A 20,357-nucleotide genomic window follows, 5' to 3' on the forward strand; every position below is an offset into this window, starting at 1 on the left:
CTTATTCCAAATGTGTTTCAGGTTTGTAGATTAACTAAACTTAGTGTTAATTTTCACAGGTTGAAACTAGGGTCTGTCACTTTAAGCGAATTCCTATTTTAATGGCACTGCTAAGATATGCATTTAAATTGCAGTACTCATTAAAAGTTAAATAAAAGCATTGTGATAATAATTACCAGGCTTCAAAGTGTTACTAGTAGTTACCAATCAGCTACCTTACTTTTGGTTTGAAAATATTTATTTTCGTCACATACTGCCTTGTAAATCTGTAAATACTGTTTTGTAAATAGTTGTGTCTTTAAAGTCATCTAAAGTCGAGTCATGAAAATATAAACATGTTTTCATCCTACTCTGGTGAACATAACTTCCTACGTGATTAAAACAACATTCACGACTGGAGACGTCATTATCGCGGAGGGACCCGTTGTCACGATAAGCATGACACGATTGGAGCGCAGAATAACGCATATATACATGTATAAGTCGACATTTAAAATAATTAACATTTGAGTTTGAAACAGACAAGTAAAGACACACAGTGTTTCAACAATCTCATTTTAAAACATAAATAGAACCTGACTCTAAATGGGACAGGACCGACTTGGTCCAAAACTGAACTGGGGCCAAATTATTTCCAAACGCTTGAAATTCAAGTTATGGGAGATAACATCATAACGAAGTATTACCTCCCTTAACGTCACCGTTATTCATAGTTTGATTAACTAGTCTCAAACTTTTATATTTCCAAAAAACTACCAATAGAAAACACGTTTTATGGAAGATAAATTGCTACTGGCCCACTGTGTTTTCCGATGTCCAGTTTTGTTTACAGAATGTAACAGATTAAAGTAAAATTATTGGACAGTCGCCAACTGGCGAATGTGATTTTATTTTTTAGACGCCAGGGAATGTTTTTAGTCGCCATGGCAAGTATTTTACTCGCATTGTAGAGCACTGGGGTTTCCTCACTCAATACCTGTGTGGTTCTTAACCATATGTCCGAAGCCATATAACCATAAATAAAATGTGTTGAGTGCATCGTTAAATAAAACATTTCCTTCCTTCTTCAACCCACATTACTGACATTTCTTACAATTGTTGGAAATTAAAATAAGGCGTATCATAAAATATTGTTTGTTTCCGGTTACCCGACCGACCCTAATTTGAACCTGCCGACCCTAAAACTTTTTTTTGTATATCCAAAAATGTTTTTTTTAATATAACAACGATTTCCATGAAAACATTCCAAAACTATCACAAGCACTAATTTGGTGTCATTTAGGGGATAACCCTACTGAGTTTTCCGATTTGCGGACGTATATCGGTGGTTTTACTGTCGCAAAGTTAGTTTTAGTGGCGACCCGTTAGCCACGAAATGTTTTCTTCTAACAATTGATTGATGGAGTTACTTCCCTTCAAATTGAAGTTCGGTAACTTTCGTGAGATATCGGGCGAGGAGTCGGAAAATTGTTTTCACGAATATATGCGATCTTTTCCGATTTACTCTACATCTAGCGTAGCGAGGTGTTCCGATTAATAATAATAATAATAATAATAACTATATTTAATGATTTACTCCAGCGACAAACTGGCCTTGTAGAAATTTAGTGACCTTCTGATAAACTAGGGGAGGGAATGTTTACCGATACTGATGGAGTTTACTGCCAAATCAAATGATTAAATATGTCAGTAAGATCTCGATGCGTTTCGTTATTTTTTGTAAATGGTCACTGGGAACTTCGCGGGTTTCCGCTAAAAACAGTGTCAGAATGACCATGTGTTTGACGTCCAATAGCCGATGATGTTAAAGAGACACACCCTAGTTACGGCTATTTGTTAACCATTACAGCGTTGTTTTTCGCTATTAAACCCCATTTTTCACAAATAAAATTGCAATTTACTTACATTTTATTATTTAGAATACACATTTCCATTCACCTGAAGTGCTTTTTGGTAATCCTGATGTTTGTAAAACCACAAAATGCATTTTTTGCATTTTTTCACAAGACGTGCTGTCGAGAGAAAAAACGTTAAGCAAGCGAGGTCCAATCTATTTTTAGAGGGAATCTTCCTGTGTAAACGTCACAGATTTGGTATACCACGTGACCGTTATCATTTTGGTTTGGCTTGTTTTCTCGTGCACGGTTCGCGCAATTTGTGAGATTTTTCTTCACAGTTCGTGAACATTTTCAGTAACAATAAAGTTCAGACAAGTAAGTGTCTCAATACAAAACGTTACAAACCCTTAAAACCAATAATTTTGCTAAGTCTTACGATATCTGGAGAGGGGATACAACCAGGACAGAACAGTTGGAACATGTTCAGAAGAGGTGAAAAGAACGCACCCCAAGTCTGTGCGCACTCTGTGAAATTTGTCATGACGTAGGCATTGTTGTGCTTCGAGCGACATCTACCGGTGACATCAGAATACTAACTTTCAAAATTATTTCATGCAATTGGGACATGGGGATTCCCATGGTATTTATCAATATAAAACCTGCTTTTTCACTCCATTTGATAAAAACGTGATCTAAGTGTGTTACAGGTTTGTAGATTAACCAAATTATAATTTATTTTCGCTGGATGGAACTAGGGTGTGCGGCTTTAAAGATAAAAATCAATGTGCTCTAGTGGCGTCGTTAAATAAAACAAACTTTACTTTTCAACATTCGTTTGAGCATCCTGAGAATTTATACTGCATTTCTATTCATTGGACCAATTGATTGCTTCAGACCAAGTGTGTACTTTAATACTGGATGCATACAGAATAAAACTAACATTGCAAATTATAAAATTGGTAAGTTTACCATTTCTTAGATACACCAGGAAAGATAATATTCATAACATTTTTTTTTTTAATGTTATTGTTGGACAGATAAATATAGAACCCTTCTTTTCAGTTTTCATTAAAATAAATTGTTATAACTTATTTACTGGTTTCTATCCAATTAAGGTTCATCCAAGTCTGTCCTGAACCAGTACAGAAGTTAAGTGTTAGTGTGAGAGTAAACCTTCTGCCTGTTATTAAACAGCAAGGGGTCTTTTGTATGTACTCTCCCACAGATAGGTCAGCACCATGTTGCCCTCAAAATCAAAATACCTTGCCTTTTATACATTTATAAGTTGCCCATGTAAAAAGAAGCCTTTAAACACACCTATGTGGATAGTACTACATATTTCATTTTTAAAATTAAGTTATGAAATAGATATACGGTTTTTGTCCTTTTGAAAATTGTATAATGGAAAAAATAAAGCCCTTATATTTAAAACTGCACATAAAATATGCCCCCAAAACGTCACTTTACCATGCCTTACTTTATTTCTATGGAAAACACTGTGATGAATGGTATTGTTGGTTTGCATAATGCATTTCTATACATGCAGAGGTTATTCTGGATACCGGTAGTCAACACCTTTATTTAATATCCAAAATAAAATGTTTTTCCTACCTACCTACCCTATATTTTTCCAGCATGTAATAGGAAACAAGTAAAAAAAAAATTCCGGCCCTATGTAAAATGTCACTTGATGATAGAGGCCACTTTTACGGTCCCTATGGGTTGTTGTATTATAGAGGATTGACAGTAAACTTAAGATATTATTGCAAAATAACTTACATAGAAACTTGTTGAAATCCCATTAAGAAGATTTTCTATGATTTCAAGAGGAGTCATTATTCTATGGGGGTCAGTTTTCAAAGTGTGAGGGGTCGTAGTACTACGGTTTTTCAGCTGGGAGTCATTTTTCTCCTGTAGAAAACTGACTCCTTTAGCCGTAGAAATGTGACCGGGGAGTCACTATTCTATGGAGTCAAAATACCACGTTACACCCGGCCTCGGTGGCGTTGTGGTTAGGCCATCGGTCAACAGGCTGGTAGGTACTGGGTTCGGATCCCAGTCAAGGCATGGCATTTTTAATCCAGATACCGACTCCAAACCCTGAGTGAGTGCTCAGCAAGGCTCAATGGGTAGGTGTAAACCACTTGCACCGACCAGTGATCCATAACTGGTTCGACAAACGCCATGGTTTGTACTATCCTGCCTGTGGGAAGCGCAAAAAAAAGATCCCTTGTTGCTAATCGGAAAGAGTAGCCCATGAAGTGGCGACAGTGGGTTTCCTCTCAAAATCTGTGTGGTTCTTAACCATATGCCTGACGACATATAACCATAAATAAAATGTGTTGAGTGCGTCGTTAAATAAAACATTTCTTTCTTTCTTTCTTTAGATATAGTCGTAGTGCGTTTAAGGCCATCTAAATGAAAACAGTTGTTTAAGGCCATCTAAATGAAAGCAGTTGTTGATAAAAGTATAAAATTCCTCGGCAAGTCTCGGATTTCATATGTTTATCAACTCGTATAAATTATGATGTCACAAGACACTCATGGAGTATCCTCTATTATAGTAAACAGTGAGATCTGTTTACTGTTAACCTTATCTTGTTTGATTTCCTCGGCTTTGTATTTCAGGTTTGTGTGCATCGGATGCTCACCCACGAACGCATCATCAAGTTTTACGGCTTTCGGAAAGATGGACGTGTTCAGTACTTGTTCCTCGAATACGCCACCGGTGGTGAGCTCTTTGACAGAATAGGTTCGTACGGTTCATCTCTCATATATCTGTATATTTGTATTGTTCAGTCCTTTTATGCAAACATATGTCATAGTATTGGGATATGAATTTAATTTCATCATTGTCTATAATCAGTTTGCATCAGCCTATCAACTTTTGATTACACTATCGATTAGACTTGTCTGTGTTACATAACCATCACAAGCGTAACCAGCGTCATAGATATGATGTAACTGTACGTGTATGTACATGGAAAATGTATGGTTTGTCTTTAAAGAGACTGTCCTCGTGTTTCCGCCATTGTAAGATGTTTCCGAGTAACCGCGCCTGTTTGACAACTAAAATTGGATATTGAATATATTTTCTAAATCTTGCTCAGAATACCAGTGTCTGTATGGCTAATGGTACAGCGGTCGTCTGATGCGTGATCGATCTAGCAGTGTTCTCGCTGCTCCATTTAAGCGGGGCACCCTCCTTTATTTTTCTGCACCCCTCTTTATTTTTCAGCCCCCTATTATATTTTACAGCACCTATCTTTGCTATTTCCAAAATCACACCTTTTTTTTTCATACATACCCCCCCAACCCTCCCCACCAAAAAATTTATCAGTCTGCACACTGGACATCAAAGGAAACAAGCCGCATTGTGTGCGAAAAAGCAATTGCTGAAACATTTACGACAGTTAGCATAACGTAATTTAACAGTAATTTTAACAGCCTCTATTTTGTCCCATACCTGTATCCATTTGTGTGTTTAATAAACACAATAAAAGTTATATTTTATTTGAGAACTTAAATTTTTAATTTTTTTTTTACAGATTCGGCAATCTCCAATTGAACCCCCACACACACACACACACACACACACACTTATTTGGCGCTAAATTTGTCACGTGATCAGAACGGTCATTCTGTCTTTTGTTTCCACTAACTATCGTCTGATATTTTGTCCTCAATTGCAGATATAGTGGGTTGTAACTGATGATTTCTACTTTCTGTTATTTCCATCATTCTGTTTATTCAGCAGTGCTTTATAAAATATTGTAAACTTTTTATTTTGGGGGGATATCACTGCTTATAAAAACAACGGAAGTGGTAGTGTTTATTATTAAAATAATTTATCTTTGGTGCCAAATAATATATACACCACCTTTACAAAAACGAAACTACTTTTTATCAGCTGGTGATAATATTTTATTGTAGCGATCGATTCATTCAATGAAGATGGAAATAACAAAAAATGTATCCAACATTAGGGGATCACTTTACAAACATCTTTATTGTTTTTCGTATATGTTAAAAAAGTTTATTAAAATAATATTAAAACTTTGATCAGTTCAGCAAAACCGGAACTGCCTGTGAATGTCGGACTGACAACATCTTCGGTTCAGTTAAAAAATGAGCATTCTTTAATTTTTGTAGGCAAAATAAGGAGTACATCTTTCCACAAAGTCTACCAACACACAACAATATGGTAACCAAGCTCCCCCCTTTTTTTTGAAGGTTGTGGTGCTGCGCGGCCGCCCTACTTTAATTTTCACTCAACGAGAACACTTTCTAATATCAATTCCCGTCGGTGGGCCCATTGGGTTATTTCTAGCTTCAGCCAGTGCTCCACAACTGGTGTAACAAAGGCCGTGGTATGTACCATCCTGTCTGTGGGATGGTGCATATAAAAGGGACCTCCCCCTGTGAACATTTTGAAACTCAGGACGCCTGTAGATGCATTCTGAGCCTTTCCGGATGCATTTTTTTTCTACCTTTTTTGTTGAGTCAATTTCAAGAGGATATTTTAGAGAATAATTACAGACAGCCTCGACCTATTCCCAGATTTTGTTTGTTTTTTTTTTTTTGTTTTTGTTTTGCATTACGCACACGCCTTTGAAATAGATACATAATCATTTGGAGGGATTCTTTTTTTCGTTTTGCAGTGGCTATGTTACTTTCACTTTATCGATGGTACTTATATATACTACAGTGACATTCCAAATTTTGTTTTTGTTTTTTTTGTTTTGTTTTTTTAAAGCTCATTATGCGATGTTAGAAGTTTTCAATTTTTTTGACACTTTTGGATTCCTGTTTACATTAAAACTGTTTTTAACATATATGCAAAATTATAGACAATCCAATATTATGTCTACATATATTCCTTTAGAGATAAAATTGCAGCAGATAATTTAGCCGTCCCCAGCGGTCCGAGCACATTTCTTTAAAACTTTTTTAAAAGTTTAGACTGATCGCAAGTTACAACTGTTGCAATATAATCTTGTTTACAGTTTTGCTGCGCATCAAGTATCTAAAATTCAGCCTAAAACAATTTGTCGTAATACTAGTAGTATGTCTGCGTGAATAAACTTCCTGTAATCGTGAAGTTTGCAAGTTTTAATTTCTGAATGTTTACAGGTCATGACGTAACCAATTTGCGGTTCGCGTAAATTTAATTTTGCATAACTGACACGCGAACAGAATGGCAGTTCGCGTGAAATATTGTGCCCAGTATATCTTTTCGTACTTGTTATTGGGTGGTAAAATCTGGTTTTGGGCTACTACAGCCACCGTGTTTATACAGACACTGATATTCTAAACAAAACAAAACTATCTTTAAAGGAACATACCCTAGTTTTTAAACACTACAGCATATTTTTCACTATTAAAGCTGTTTTATGATCGTTGAAATCAAACATTACTTATACTTTATTGTTTAGATTATCCATGTCCGTACAAGCGGAGTGTTTCTGGTCATCCCAGTGTTCTAATACCACAAAATGAGTTTTTCATATTTTTTAAAACGCATGTGCGTCTGAGAAATAAGCCGAGTTTTAGTCTGTTTTTAACAATATTTCAGTTTCAACATCACAGACTCTTGTTTCACTCTCTTGTAATGTTATGCGAATGTGTTACAGGTTTGTAACTTAACCAAACTTAGTGTCCATTTTTACGGGTTGAGACTAGGGTCTGCACCTTTAATATGTAGTTTTAGTCATGAAAAGGATGTTAGTCCTAAACATGTTACAATGTCAACAAACTTGGGACATTCCCTTTAAAGGGACATTCCTAAGTTTTCTGCATTGTAAGATGTTTCTACGATTAATAAAGTATTTCTATGATTAAACTTACATATTAAATATATTTTTTTGTTTAGAATATCAGTGTCTGTATATTCAATGTGTTTCTGGTCGTCTTAATATTTGTAAGAAGCCCAAAGTGGATTTTGTCTTCAAATAATTTCGTACATATGAAAAATTTGATTTTTGGAAATAAAATAAAATTTAATCTAGTACAAATATTAGAACGATCACAAACACGTTTAATATACAGCCACTAATGGTTTATGCAGAAAAAATATATTTGATATGTAATTACAATCCTTAAAAAGTATCTGCTAGTCGATAACATCTTAAAAATTGCAGCAAACTCAGGAATGTCCCTTTAAATGAAATCTTTCTTTTTTTCATTTGTTCTATTCAGAACCCGATGTTGGAATGCCTCAGCTGGATGCTCAGAAATATTTCAAACAACTTGTGTCAGGAGTCGTGAGTCACCATAATTTCTTAGCTTAGCCTTGGCCTGCCTCGGTGGTGTCGTGGTTAGGCCATCGGTCTACAGGCTGGTAGGTACTGGGTTCGGATCCCAGTTGAGGCATGGGATTTTTAATCCAGATACCGACTCCAAACCCTGAGTGAGTGCTCCGCAAGGCTCAATGGGTAGGTGTAAACCACTTGCACCGACCAGTGATCCATAACTGGTTCAACAAAGGCCATGGTTTGTGCTATCCTGCCTGTGGGAAGCGCAAATAAAAGATCCCTTGCTGCCTGTCATAAAAGAGTAGCCTATGTGGCGACAGCAGCTTTCCTCTAAAAAACAGTGTCAGAATGACCATATGTTTGACGTCCAATAGCCAATGATATGATAAAAAATCAATGTGCTCTAGTGGCGTCGTTAAATAAAACAAACTTTACTTTACTTTATCTTAGCCTTTGTTAGTCCTGCGGGACGTAGTCCAGTGGTGAAGTGCTCACATGATGCGTGGTCAGTCTAGGATCGATCTCTGTCGGTGGGCCCATTAGGCTATTTCTCATTACAGCCTGTGTGTGGGATGGTGCATATAAAAGATCCCTTGCTACTAATGGAAAGACTATGTCAAAGTGACCAAATGCTTAAAATTCAATACATGTGTAGCTGATAAAAAAAAGAGAAAAAAATCATATCAAAATAAAAATGAGCAATGTCGAAGTGAACATAAAATTTAGTTTAAAAATGAAATATATTTTAATCAACCACTTTACAACAACAAATGTTATTACAGATGACATTGTTATTTCAGGATTACTTGCACTCAAGGGGCGTAACCCATCGTGATTTGAAACCTGAAAATCTCTTGCTTGATGATGATGGTAATTAAATGTTATGCATATATATATATATATATATATATATATATATATGTATATATATATATGTATATATATATCTATGTATGTATGTATATATATATATATATATAGATATATATATATATATATATATATATATATATATATATATATATATATTTATATATTTTTTTTTTTTTTTTTTTTTTTTTAAACAGACTTAACACAAAGTTTTTTTTTTAAACAGACTTAAACAAAGATATTTTGTGTTAGTCATGACATACTATAAATGATGATGATGAGATTAGTGTTAACCATTTGATGGGGGGGGCCGTGATGATGATGAGATTAGTGTTTCCCATTTGATATGGGGGTGGGACGTAACCAAGTGGTAACGCACTTGCCTGATGTGCGATCTGTGTGGGATCGATCCCCGTTGGTTGGCCCATTGGTCTATTTCTCGTTTCAGCCAGTGCACCACGACTGGTACATCAAGGGCCGTGGCATGTACTACCCTGTCTGTGGGAAGGTGCAGATAAAAGATCCCTTGGTGCTAATTTAAAAGAGTAGTCCATGAAGTGGCGACAGCAGGTTTTCTCCCTCAATATCTTAACCATATGCCTGACGCCATATAACCATCAATAAAATGTGTTGAGTGCGTTGTTAAATAATACATTTCTTTCTTTCTTTTGATATGGGACTACTTTACCGAGCCGTACTCCATGCTTGCTGTCAGTTGAGCTATCTTGATTACACCCAAGCCAGAGCTATGTGCAATTGTTACAGATAGTTCACTTAGAAACTCTTGGAATCGAACCTCTTCATCAACAGATCTGTTGAATTGTTTCCTGTCCCAATCTGTGCCTCAAAGACGGGTACATTGAAGGCATTAGTATGTGCTGTCCTGTCTGCATATAAACGTTTCCTTGCTTCTGTTTCTTCAGAAGACATGTCAGAATGATGAAATGGCTAACACCCAATAGCTGATGAGTAATTAACTTTAACTCTTGACCTTCTGACTACTGCAGGCGAGATAACTCGCCCGACATCGTGCCAGTCGACCTACTGTACACTGTATTTAGTGCATTATCGATTTTGATAATAAATTTGATCGTTTACCAACAATGAAAATCACCAAATATTGGGATATGAATCGTAGTTCGGTTTTTTTTTTTTTTAATATTCTGGTCAGAAAGCCAGTGTTATTGGGAATAATGCACATAATACTGGACAGCTGACAACAAATACCCGTAAGTAAGTGCGACTTTATGAATTTTTTGCCTAATTTTAATCAACATCAACCGATTAAAATATCATTTAAATTTTATTTTATGTATTTATAAAACATTCACATGAATATATGTGAGTAAAAAGTATAAATTTGTACCCACTCAGTGTGTTTTTTGTCCAAAAGTAATCCAGTAGTTTAAAGGTTAAATAGGGTAAAAGTAGTTTGTATTACAAAAAGTTTATATCAGGCCAGTTGGAACGTTATCTGAAGTGGGTGGTGGAGAGGGCACAAGCCACATTTTTAATCTTTATTAACAATAAAGCAAAAAAACCCCATGCATGTTCATCTTTATGTTGGAGGTCTTCACACACACACACACACACACGATTCTAATAGCCTAGTCAGTGCAAATATAAAATGTTATTGTCGTTTTATATTTCCAGTGTCTGTTGTCATATCTTGCTGAAATGTAACGTTAAATTTTGCAGACAATCTGAAGATCTCCGACTTCGGTCTGGCGACCGTGTTCCGTCACCAGGGCAAGGAGCGGCTGCTGGAGCGGTGCTGTGGCACCGTCCCCTACGTGGCGCCTGAGGTCTTCAGTCGACGCCCGTACCACGCCGTGCCCGCTGATCTGTGGTCGTGTGCTATAATACTCGTCGCTCTTCTCGCAGGAGGTCAGTTGAATATACACAGCAGGGCTTGAACTTATCGAATGTGTTACCTGCGGTACGGGGCGGGATTGATCTCAGTGAGTTGAGCTCTCGCCCGAGGTGCAGAAACGAACCATCTTGATAGATCCATTCAACTAATTGCAGCCCTCTACTTTAGCTTTTCCATCTAGGAGCCACATAGCACCTACCTGTATTTTTATATAGATAGTTTGAAATGTTTTAGTCGCCAATTGAGAAAAATGGTCGCATATATCGGTCGCAATGTACAGGGCTGTGATTGTTTTTTTTCTCTTTCCAACCAGTGCACCACAATTGGTCAAAGGTTGTGGGATGTGCTTTCCTGCCCAACTCCTGCAATTGCAATGCCGTGGAGTTTCTAATTCTCGACAGCACATTTTTGCTTTGTGCCATATTCAGAGTTTATTTTTCGGTGACTTTTTGTTTTTTGCCGTGGAAATTTTCTTAATTGCAGGGGTTGTTGTCTGTGGGAAAGTGCATATAAAAAATATAAAAAATCCCTTGCTTCTAATTGAAAAATATAGCCGGTTTACTCTGATGACTACGAGTCAGAATTACCAAATGTTTGACATCCAATAGACGATGATTAATTAATCAATGTACTGCATTGGTGGCGGTGTTGGTCAAAACAAACTTTAAACTTCCAAAATGCTTTTCTTTCTCACATCAAATTGAAATTATCGACACTGGTATAGGTTAAAGACCAAGTGGGACAATTGTGTTGTCTTTCTGATTGAACAGTGTGCTGGGGTGCTAATCAGACCTTCCTTTCTTCTGCAGAACTTCCGTGGGACGAGCCGACGTACGGGTGTCGTGAATACTGTGATTGGAAGGACTGCAAGATAACGCTGTCTCCGTGGAAGAAAATCGACAATCTGGCATTGTGTGCGTACTGTCTAGATAAACCCTGTGGTTTTCCGTTCAGAAAAAGCGATTTGTTAGTCCCCTACCGGTCCATATCTCACTCCAGCCAGTGCACCATGACTGGCACATCAAAGGCTGTGGTATGTGCTGTCCTATCTTTGGGATGGTGCATATAAAAGATCCCTTGCTGCTAATTGAAAAGAGTAGCCCAATATCTGTGTGGTCCTTTAACCATATGTCCAACGCCATGTAACTGTAAATAAAATGTTTTGAGTGCGTCGTTAAATAAACCATTTCCTTCCTTCCTACTGGTCCAACCAATTCTTAACCTAAGAATGCAGGTCTCCAACTTCAATCATATTGAACTTAATGTTTGCCTGTCCATCTGTCTGTCTGTCTGCCTGTCTGTCCTGCATCAGGCTTTCTGCCATCGGGTAAAACAGTTTGGCGCCGTACCGTATCATTACTGTATGATTTTCTTAATCTTAACCCTAAATGCAACCCATTTTCTTTCTGGGGGGAGGCCCTCCATACCCGTTGTTGATTGTGGTTGCATTCAATTCCATAACGCCATACGCACAAGTTTCTTTCTGGCAGAAACACTGCATATATAGTTTTCCGGGTGTTTTTTTCCACAATGCCTTAAGTTATTGAGCTGAAATTTTTTATAGCTTTATTGTGTACTGTTACAGATCAAGTTTAACTCTCGTTGCAATTTACACATTTTTCACAGAGTTATGGCCCTTGAACATAGCAGATACGGAGGTGGGGTGGGGGTGGGGTGTGGATGAAATGTGCCCAGTACTCAGAATGCTCATTTATTTCATGTTTTTGTAAGTTCTGTTTCATTTTCATGTATTTTTGTGCTGGGGTGTTGTTAAACAAACATTCATTCATTCATTCATTCATTCATTCATTCATTTCATGAATACAAATAGGGGATAACTATATTGTATATGTCATAATATGACCATTTGTAGAAGTTAATGCAACCAAATCCTTAACCTAAGATTACAGGGGCCTAATTCACAAAGCTCTCTTAGGCTCTGCTAGACAAATCATCCTGTTTGTAAGTCTTTCAACATTGCACTGCGAGATCGCAGAGTTGTGAGTTTAGTGAATTAGGCCCCAGGTCTCCAACTTTGCATATATTCTAAGTTTAAAATGTGCTTAGATGCCAAAGAAACAGTTTTATCCTTGCTTTGTTTTAATATATAACAAATATAATTTTATATTGACAGCGTTGCTGAGACGAATGCTGGTAGAGAATTCCAGCAAGCGTTCCACAATTGAGCAGATAAAGAAACATCAGTGGTTTAACAAAAGCTTTCACCGGAGAAAAGGTTTCTACTCTTCAACTTCCACTTTAAAGGCATACTGTCACGGATTTAAGGACCGTATTTCTCTAAAAATGGATAATAACTAAAAATTACAGTAATTGTTGGAAACCAAATCTAGCTATTGCATCATATTAACTGAACCATGATGGGGTGAAATCCATGTCAACCCTCTTGGCAATTTTGAATTGTGGACTATTGCCATAATTCAATTATTTTTGCAAAATATTATTAATAAATGGAATATGGGGTGCTTATGAAGATGGTTGAATAAAGTACATTTAGGGACAAATCAAATTATTTTTGTTCAGGTAATACTTTGTTACACCATTAAATAGGTCAGTGGTCTGTGACAATATGTCTTTAAGACCTCAAAACAAATTGTGTGTTTCTGAAAATGTGACCCTACCTACAAAAATGGGCTGACCCTAAATATATAGATGGAAAGTACATGCATAACATTATTTTTGGTCGTATAAGAGTCAATGTTGTTGGAGGAAGTTATTTAATTAATTATTTTTTGCTCTTTTAATTACGTATATGGAAAATTTGAGGGTAGGTAATAAAAAACAAAACAGACCATAAGTGCCGCCAAAATACTCACAGCATTTTATGCACTGTGCCAAATATTAATCTGCAATTCTCTTAATGTAATATGTCTATAAAAATTATTCAAATGCATCCATTAATTTTTCAAGATTTTATGGTACGCAGTTTTATCCTTCGTAGCCTGTGGCAGAAAGCCTGGTAAGTAGAAATATGGTTAATTGCTTTTTGTCTTATTTCACCAGGTTTTGGCAGATTTTCACCCAGCTCTCCATCCAATTCCCCGACTGGTACCGGCCCATTCAAGAGACACTGCTCAAGATACGAATCCAGTCTAGCATCATCGCCAGGGTAACCGTAACAACAGTCTATTTCTACAACTTCTCGTGTGGGTTGGGTGTAGCGGTGTAAACCAGTGGTGGGGTGCTTTCCTCAAGTGTAATGGGTTGTAGTTTTTGTCCAACCAATCCATTGCCACAGGACTGATATAATACTGAAAATAATACTGAAAATAATCATGCTGAAATAGTGTTGGGATTTAGTTGGAATTTCACCATTGATCGGGATGAGATGTAGTCCATTGGTAAAGCACTCGTCTGATCGGGATGAGATGTAGTCCATTGGTAAAGCACTCGCCTGATCGGGATGAGATGTAGTCCATTGGTAAAGCACTCGCCTGATCGGGATGAGATGTAGTCCAATAGTAAAGCACTCGCCTGATCGGGATGAGATGTAGTCCAATAGTAAAGCACTCGCCTGATCGGGATGAGATGTAGTCCAATAGTAAAGCACTCGCCTGATCGGGATGAGATGTAGTCCAATAGTAAAGCACTCGCCTGATCGGGATGAGATGTAGTCCATGTAAAGCACTGAATGAGATGTAGTGTAAAGCACTCGTCTGATCGGGATGAGATGTAGTCCATTGGTAAAGCACTCGCCTGATCGGGATGAGATGTAGTCCAATAGTAAAGCACTCGCCTGATCGGGATGAGATGTAGTCCATTGGTAAAGCACTCGCCTGATCGGGATGAGATGTAGTCCATTGGTAAAGCACTCGCCTGATCGGGATGAGATGTAGTCCATTGGTAAAGCACTCGCCTGATCGGGATGAGATGTAGTCCATTGGTAAAGCACTCGTCTGATCGGGATGAGATGTAGTCCAATAGTAAAGCCAATAGTAAAGCTCGCCTGATCGGGATGAGATGTAGTCCAATGGTAAAGCACTCGCCTGATCGGGATGAGATGTAGTCCAATAGTAAAGCACTCGCCTGATCGGGATGAGATGTAGTCCAATGGTAAAGCACTCGCCTGATCGGGATGAGATGTAGTCCATTGGTAAAGCACTCGTCTGATCGGGATGAGATGTAGTCCAATAGTAAAGCACTCGCCTGATCAGGACTAGCTCTGGGTGAGTAAAACATTTCGCCAAATTGTCTATTAAACTTCAGAAATTGCAGAAATCAAAAGATATTTTCTTTAAAATGTCAATTATTACCTGAAATTATTTCGCCAAATTAAAATAAAATTCGCCAACTGCTTTCAAAATTCGCAATTTGCTGATGCACAATCGGTTTAGGATCGATCCCCATCAGTGGGCCTATTGGGCTATTTTTTCCTTTTCTTCCAGCATTTGTACGATGACTGAGTTAAATCCCGCCCCTTGACTGACTGAACTAGCCGTAGTTTAAAACATGCCTATTTGTCATTAAACAAACATTCCTTTCATAGACTGAGCTAAATCCCGCTCCTTGGTGACTGAACTAGCCGTAGTTTAAAACATGCCTGTTTGTCATTAAACAAACATTCCTTTCATTGACGGAGCTAAATCCCGCTCCTTGGTGACTGAACTAGCCGTAGTTTAAAACATGCCTGTTTGTCATTAAACAAACATTCCTTTCATTGACTGAGCTAAATCCCGCTCCTTGGTGACTGAACTAGCCGTAGTTTAAAACATGCCTATTTGTCATTAAACAAACATTCCTTTCATTGACGGAGCTAAATCCCGCTCCTTGGTGACTGAACTAGCCGTAGTTTAAAACATGCCTATTTGTCATTAAACAAACATTCCTTTCATTGACGGAGCTAAATCCTGCTCCTTGGTGACTGAACTAGCCGTAGTTTAAAACATGCCTGTTTGTCATTAAACAAACATTCCTTTCATTGACGGAGCTAAATCCCGCCCCTTGACTGACTGAACTAGCCGTAGTTTAAAACATGCCTATTTGTCATTAAACAAACATTCCTTTCATTGACGGAGCTAAATCCCACCCCTTGATGACTGAAATAGCCGTAGTTTAAAACATGCTTATTTGTCATTAAACAAACATTCCTTTCATTGACGGAGCTAAATCCCGCCCCTTGACTGACTGAACTAGCCGTAGTTTAAAACATGTCTATTTGTCATTAAACAAACATTCCTTTCATTGACTGAGCTAAATCCCGCTCCTTGGTGACTGAACTAGCCGTAGTTTAAAACATGCCTATTTGTCGTTAAACAAACATTCCTTTCATTGACGGAGCTAAATCCCGCTCCTTGGTGACTGAACTAGCCGTAGTTTAAAACATGCCTATTTGTCGTTAAACAAACATTCCTTTCATTGACGGAGCTAAATCCCACCCCTTGGTGACTGAAATAGCCGTAGTTTAAAACATGCTTATTTGTCATTAAACAAACATTCCTTTCATTGACGGAGCTAAATCCCGCTCCTTGGTGACTGAACTAGCCGTAGTTTAAAACATGCCTATTTGTCATTAAACAAACATTCCTTTCATTGACGGAGCTAAATCCCGCTCCTTGGTGACTGAACTAGCCGTAGTTTAAAACATGCCTATTTGTCGTTAAACAAACATTCCTTTCATTGACTGAGCTAAATCCCGCTCCTTGGTGACTGAACTAGCCGTAGTTTAAAACATGCCTATTTGTCATTAAACAAACATTCCTTTCATAGAAGGAGCTAAATCCCACCCCTTGATGACTGAAATAGCCGTAGTTTAAAACATGCTTATTTGTCGTTAAACAAACATTCCTTTCATTGACGGAGCTAAATCCTGCTCCTTGGTGACTGAACTAGCCGTAGTTTAAAACATGCCTATTTGTCATTAAACAAACATTCCTTTCATTGACGGAGCTAAATCCCACCCCTTGATGACTGAACTAGCCGTAGTTTAAAACATGCCTATTTGTCATTAAACAAACATTCCTTTCATTGCCTATGTGTGGTCCTTAACCATATGTCTGACACCATATAACCGTAAATAAAATGTGTTGAGTGCGTCGTTAAATAAAACACTTTTTTCTTTTTCTTAAACAAACATTCCTTTCACTTAGTTTCTTGTTTCTCTCCAGGCATCAAAAACATAGTCCAGTGGTAAAGGGCTCGCTTGATGTGCGGTCTGTCTAGGATTGATCCCCATCTGTGGGCCCATTGGGCTGTTTCTCGTTCCAGCTAGTGCACCACGTGGTATGTGGTATCCTGTCTGTGGAATGTGCATATAAAAGATCCCTTGCTACTGATGGAACAAATGTAGCGGGTTTCCTCTTTTAAAACTATGTCAAAATTTCCAAATGTTTAACATCCAGTAGCCGATGATTAGTTAATCAATGTGCTCTAGTGGTGTCATTAGGGGCGAGATGTAGCCCAGTGGTACAGCGCTCGCTCGATGCGTGGTCGGTGTGGGATCGATCCCTGTCTGTGGGCCCATTGGGCTGTTTCTCGTTCCAGCCAGTGCACCACAACTGTTATATCATAGGCCATGGTATGTACTACCCTGTCTGTGGGATGGTGCATATAAAAGATCCCTTGCTGCTAATTGAAAAGAGTAGCCCATGAAGTGGCAACAGCGGGTTGTCTCTCTCAATATCTGTGTGGTCCTTAACCATATGTCTGATGCCATATAACCGTAAATACAATGTGTTGAGTGCATCGTTAAATAAAACATTTCTTTCTTTCTTTCTAGTTAATCAATGTGCTCTAGTGGTGTCGTTAAACAAAACAAACGTTAACTTGTTCTCTCTGTTCCTCAGCACGGTATCGTGCTCCCAGCCTGAGCCGCGCCACCGAACGGACCGACAGACGGACCCAGCGTCACCCGTGTCGGACGAGCTCGGACAGTTGATGAGTTTCTCGCAGCCCGTGCAGGCCGACAACATGCTGCTGTGTAGCCAGATGCAGGGCACGCCGGGCAGCTCGCAGGTAAGTCTCAGTCTGTTAAAATGGTTTTTTTTATCAGTGGCTTGTGTGAAGATTTTAGGATCATTTTGACAGTCTCTTTACCTTTAAAGAGACTGTGTCGGTTAAATGTTGTTGTTTTTTATCAGTGTCTTATCAATTTTAAGACCATTTTGATGGCTGTTTATCGCTTCAATTTTATCGTGAAAACAATATATGTGGTGAACTAAATTTGGTCTACAATACCATGTGTTCCCATATTTGTTTCAATCAGTACATTAAAGTTGAATCAAATGTTTAGTTAAGGAGTGATACAAGGGAATTAATTACTAGCCCTTCTATTTTTCTTATTCTTATTTTTCGTGCTGAGGTATTGTTAAACATCTATTCTATTCTATGCTATTCCATTTTTCTAACATTTGCTACCATCTTGATATGTTTTTAAATTTATTTTTTATAACAATTCATGATCTAAGTTTATAGGTTTTGTTGGCGATGCCGTGTTTCTTTATGGCAGTGTTTGTTTGTTTTCAGACACCGATGCAGAAACTGGTTCGTAGAATGACGCGTTTCTTCGTGACGACGGACCGTGATGACACCATCAGGGAAATGAACAAAGTGTTTGACACACTGGGTTACACATTTAAGAAGAACTCACCAAATATGGTAAGTGTAGTTGTGTGCAGATGTTGAAACCAGAATGTTTGAGCGATTGAAACACGCAGACCCTAGTTTCAACTCGTAAAACTGGACACTAAGTTTACTTAATTTACTAACCTGTAACTCATTTGGATAATGTGTGCAGACATTGAAACCAGAATGTCGTTGTTTGAGGGATTAAAGGCGCACCGACATTAGTTTCAACTCGTAAACTGGACACTAAGTTTTATTAATTTACAGACCAGTAACTCATTTGGGTAACGTTACAACAGAGTGAAAGAAGAGTGTGACATTGTAATGGGGAAATATCCTTAAAAAGAGCAGGGCTTGGATAGAGTTACAACAGAGTGAAAGAAGAGTGTGACATTAAAATGGGGAAATATCCTTAAAAATAGCAGGGCTTGGATAGAGTTACAACAGAGTGAAAGAAGAGTGACGTTAAAATGGGGAAATATCCTTTAACCTTCTGACTACTGCAGGCGAGATATCTCACCCGACGTCACGTCAGTCGATATACTGTACACTGTATACAGTGCATTCCCCAATTCATATTTCCCGCCGTTTTGCACACGACACTCACCGGAAACGGAAATACAATTAAAGAAAAAAGATTTTTTTTCAAAATGGTGGTTTTTGTTTTGATTTTTTCAATTGAAAATACCTTGAAATTTTGAGTTCAAAAAGTGGTTTTCGGCAAGTATTTTCGCTTGACAACAATGGCGGCACGTCGCGGTAATTTTCAGGGATCGATAGCTGATTGTAACAGCTAATTTGATAATAAATTTCATCGTTTTACCAACAACGAAAATTACCAAATATTGTTATCGGGAATAATGGACATAAATACTGGACAGCTGGCCACAAATGCCCGTAAGTAAACGCAACTTTTTCGATTTTTTGCCTAATTTTAATCACCATTAGCCGATCTAAAATAATAAAAATTAAAAAAAAGACACGAAAATAATACTTACCGATTTATATATGAACTTTATTTCATGTATTTATGAAACATTTAAGTGAATATATGTGAGTAAAAATTATAAACTTGTACCCACTCAACGTGGTTTTTGTTAAAAATTAATCCAGTAGTCTAAAGGTTAAAATAGCAGGGCTTATATTAAAAATTAGCAATTGGCCAATATGGCAATGTATAGGGTGAGCCCTGAATAGACTAGAAATTGAATCAATAAACCGCTACTTCTCAGATGCATGTGCGTTTTTTAAAATATTAAAAATTCTTGGTACTAAAAGCATCAGGATGACCAGAAACACTTTGTTTCTATGGAAATGGATAATATAAATAATAAAATATAAGTAATGTTTGATGTCAGCGATCATAAACGGCTCTAATAGTGAGAAATATGCCTAAGTGTTTAAAAACTAGGGTCTGTCTCTTTAATGGTTAACTTTAAAATGAAGTTAAATTAAAACCAGACAGAAAAGTGTTTTGCAACATTGTAGTCGTATATCAGGATATGAAATTACATGTGTTTTTTGTACATACAAAATTATTTCAGACAAAATCCAGTTTGAGCTTCTTACAATTTAATATTAAGATGACCAGAAATACATTGAATATACAGACACTGATATTCTAAACAAGAAAATATATTTGATATGTAAGTTTAATCGTAGAAATATTTTATTAGCCGGAAACATCTTACAATACAGCAAACTCAGGAATGTCCCTTTAAACAATGACATGAAATGCAGGACAATCTCTTTAAAGGTGCAGTATCAAAGTTGCGTAATTGTATGTTTGTTGTTCACAGCTGACGATGTCGACGACAGACAAGAGAAACATGCCGCTCGTCTTCAAAGCCAGCCTCATGGAGATGGGAGAGAACCTTCTCGTCGACTTCAGATTGTCCAAGGTTCATATCTTTAATTACAATTTTCTACCTGCTGTTGTGGGAT

The 20,357-nt window shown here is 37.5% G+C and overlaps 1 protein-coding gene across 2 annotated transcripts in view; it reads left to right on the forward strand.

The window, feature by feature from the left end:
• LOC121386691 (serine/threonine-protein kinase Chk1-like) overlaps positions 1-20,357 on the forward strand; it is a 46,020-nt gene that overhangs the window by 23,000 nt on the left and 2,663 nt on the right. For both annotated transcript variants that reach the window (XM_041517683.1, XM_041517684.1), the window contains exons 4-13: positions 4,467-4,590; positions 8,037-8,101; positions 8,893-8,962; positions 10,661-10,849; positions 11,645-11,749; positions 12,970-13,071; positions 13,857-13,962; positions 17,636-17,804; positions 18,315-18,446; positions 20,213-20,314. In XM_041517683.1, coding sequence (XP_041373617.1) covers positions 4,467-4,590; positions 8,037-8,101; positions 8,893-8,962; positions 10,661-10,849; positions 11,645-11,749; positions 12,970-13,071; positions 13,857-13,962; positions 17,636-17,804; positions 18,315-18,446; positions 20,213-20,314 — 1,164 coding nt within the window. The remainder of the gene's footprint in view (positions 1-4,466; positions 4,591-8,036; positions 8,102-8,892; positions 8,963-10,660; positions 10,850-11,644; positions 11,750-12,969; positions 13,072-13,856; positions 13,963-17,635; positions 17,805-18,314; positions 18,447-20,212; positions 20,315-20,357) is intronic.

The sequence above is a fragment of the Gigantopelta aegis genome, chromosome 12 (genome assembly GCF_016097555.1).
Source record: "Gigantopelta aegis isolate Gae_Host chromosome 12, Gae_host_genome, whole genome shotgun sequence".
Classification (NCBI taxonomy): domain Eukaryota; kingdom Metazoa; phylum Mollusca; class Gastropoda; order Neomphalida; family Peltospiridae; genus Gigantopelta; species Gigantopelta aegis.